General features: G+C 25.6%; 1 protein-coding gene across 1 annotated transcript in view; it reads left to right on the top strand.

The window, feature by feature from the left end:
• LOC117175905 (ATP-dependent DNA helicase Q4-like) overlaps positions 1-2834 on the top strand; it is a 16793-nt gene that overhangs the window by 7580 nt on the left and 6379 nt on the right. The window contains exon 2 of the mRNA XM_033365738.1: positions 1482-1804. Coding sequence (XP_033221629.1) covers positions 1482-1804 — 323 coding nt within the window. The remainder of the gene's footprint in view (positions 1-1481; positions 1805-2834) is intronic.

Raw genomic sequence — 2834 nt, 5'->3', positions numbered from 1 at the left:
AACGGAGAATTTTCGAAAAGGAATAAAATTCGGAATTGGAACAGGAAATTTTTCCAAATAATTCTAATTCGAAGTTGAAGCAGTGAATTTTCCAATTTTAATTAATTCTGAGATAAAACTGGTATTTATCCGAAAGAATTGAAATTTTTCTTGGAACAGGGAATTTTTAAATTTACATAAATTCCAACCTGGAATAGGGATTTTTAAAAAGAATTAATTCCAATTATAAGTTGAAACGTAATATTTTCTAAGAAAATTAAAATTATGAATTGAAACAGGGAATTTTACCAAAAATTCTAATTTTTAGTTGAAACGGAGAATTTTCGAAAAGGAATAAAATTCGGAATCGGAACAAGAAATTTGTCGAAATAATTTTAATTGTAAGTTGAAGGAGGGAATTTTCAAATTTTAATCAATTCTGAGTTGAAACTGGTATTTATCCAAAAGAATTGAAATTTTTCTTGGAACAGGGAATTTTTAAATTTACATAAATTCCAAGCTGGAAAAGGGATTTTTAAAAAGAATTAATTCTAATTCTAAGTTAAAACGGGATATTTTCGAGAAAAAAAATTATGAATTGGAGCTAGGAATTTTACAAAAAGAATTAAAATTTCGGATTTAAACAGAGAATTTTTAACTTTTAACTAATTCTAAGCTGTAATTAGAATTTAAAATTGTTAAAAATTGTATAATATTGAACATTTTTAAATTCGTTGATTGAATTCCCAATTTAAAGCATTGGATATGATTACGTGGATTTATATTTTGAGAAGTGAATCTGAATTTTTAAACTCTTCAATTTATAAAAGTTTAAAATTTATAATTTGCCAGTTTAACTGCATTTAATTTTTAATTGTTCAGTTGAAAAGTATTCGATTTGTCAAATATTATTGACCGTGAAAAATGTTTGCGAACCGGGAAATGGCCGGGAGTTTTTTCCTTTGATTAAAACGGCCACCATGAAGTTAGAAATTCTCAATTTTGCAACTTTTCTGCATTTAATTTAAAAAATTTCAATTAAAAAGTGTTAGTACCTTTCATTTTTTTATGTTTAAATTATTGAGCAATTGATTACAAACTTTTAGGCCTAAAAAACTTTAAAGTTTTAATTTAAGAAGTTTAAAATTCAAGAGTTCCATTTTTAGTGCTTGAATTTGTATTCTATTTTTTATTACTGCAGATAAAAAAAGTGTTTAGCTTTAGAATTCGCATTTTTTAATTTTATTCACCCCGAAAAGGTTTTGTGAATCGGGAATTTTTTGCATCGATTAAAACGCCTAGAGAGATTGATTTGGTTCAATGATATAATAATAATAATTATAATAATTACAGATAATTATATTTTAGTATTATTAAAACTTATTTATAACTTCAATAATTTTTGTAAATAATAATTTATTAATTAATATAAATAACAGTTTGATTAAATATAATTTTTAAATAAAATACAACTACAGAAAAAATCGATTTCTCTTCTATAGTCGCTGGAAAACCAAAACGCTCGGCAATATCTGTGCGATTTTCAAATTTGGGTCTGAGAGTAAAAGCTCCAGGAGATTTGTCCGACGAAGAAAAGGACGCAGCACTAAACGCACTTGCCGAACGGAGTCAATCGCAGGAGACTCAGTGCCTCAAACAAATCGAAGCAATTTATTCGGCGGTGCACAATTTCAGTCTCGCTTCCATTAAAGGCTGTCTCAGTGTCAATGAAGACATTGAAAAGAAATCAGAAGATCTCAAGGAAGTGATCAGAGCCTACTTCAAAACGGAATCTGTTTTGGCTGATATCAACCCGAATCCAGAGGTAATTTGTTTTTTTTAATTAAAAAAAAATTCATTAAAATCATTCCAGGTTTCACAAACTGGCTCCTGTATTTCCTAACGTGCCCTATTTTTATGTTTAAGAAATTTTCTGAATTCTTTTGAAATATTTCAGGGTATTTTTAAATTTTTCGAGGAATTTTTAATAGATTCGGATAATTTAGAAAGATTTTATGGTATTTTTAAATGTTTGAAGGTATTTTAAAGAGATTTTTTAATTTGAAATATTTGAGTGAATTTAGAAAGATTCCAAGGGATTTCTTATTTATTTATTTTTTCATTAATTTACAGGACCTATGAAGTTTAAAGAGATTTTTAAAATTTTTATTAGATTTTATTAGATTTTCGAAAATTTCAATTATTTTATGCGATTTTAAAGTCCACAATGTATTTTATTACATTTTTCAGGATTTTTGGAAATATCACCATAGAATTTTATGGGATTTTATCATATTTCAGTGGATTTCAAAGAATGTTTTTCACGAGAAATGAGAAATTTTGTAGGATTTTAAAGTATTTGAAATATTTTAGGAAATCTTAAAAGATTCCAAGGAAATTTTAGATGATTTCAATATTTTGAAAGAATTTCAAAGCAATTGAAATATTTCTGTATAAAATTTTTCTATCAAATTTTGGAAGATATGGAAAAATTTTACAGGATTTCATCAGCTTTCTTAGGTTTTTAATGATTTTATTGAATATTAAAGTTCTCAATATATTTTACTAAATTTTCCAGGATTTTAGAAAATATTATCATAGAATTTTACGGAATTTTGTAATACTTAAGAGGATTTCAAAGAATTTTTTCCCGAAAAATGAGGAATTTTGTAGGATTTCCAAGTATTTGAAATATTTTAGGAAATCTTAAAAGATTCGAAGGAATTTTTAGTTAATTTCAATAATTTGAAAATATTTCAAAGCGATTGAAATGTTTTAGGATAAAAATTTTTCTATCGAATTTTCGAAGATATTAAACGATTTTACAGGATTTTATAAGATTTCCTAGGATTTCA

The sequence above is a fragment of the Belonocnema kinseyi genome, chromosome 7, assembly GCF_010883055.1.
Source record: "Belonocnema kinseyi isolate 2016_QV_RU_SX_M_011 chromosome 7, B_treatae_v1, whole genome shotgun sequence".
In the NCBI taxonomy this organism is placed as follows: Eukaryota; Metazoa; Arthropoda; class Insecta; order Hymenoptera; family Cynipidae; genus Belonocnema; species Belonocnema kinseyi.
The sequence above is the reverse complement of the archived record's forward strand: the minus strand, read 5'-3'. Positions and strand labels throughout refer to the sequence as shown.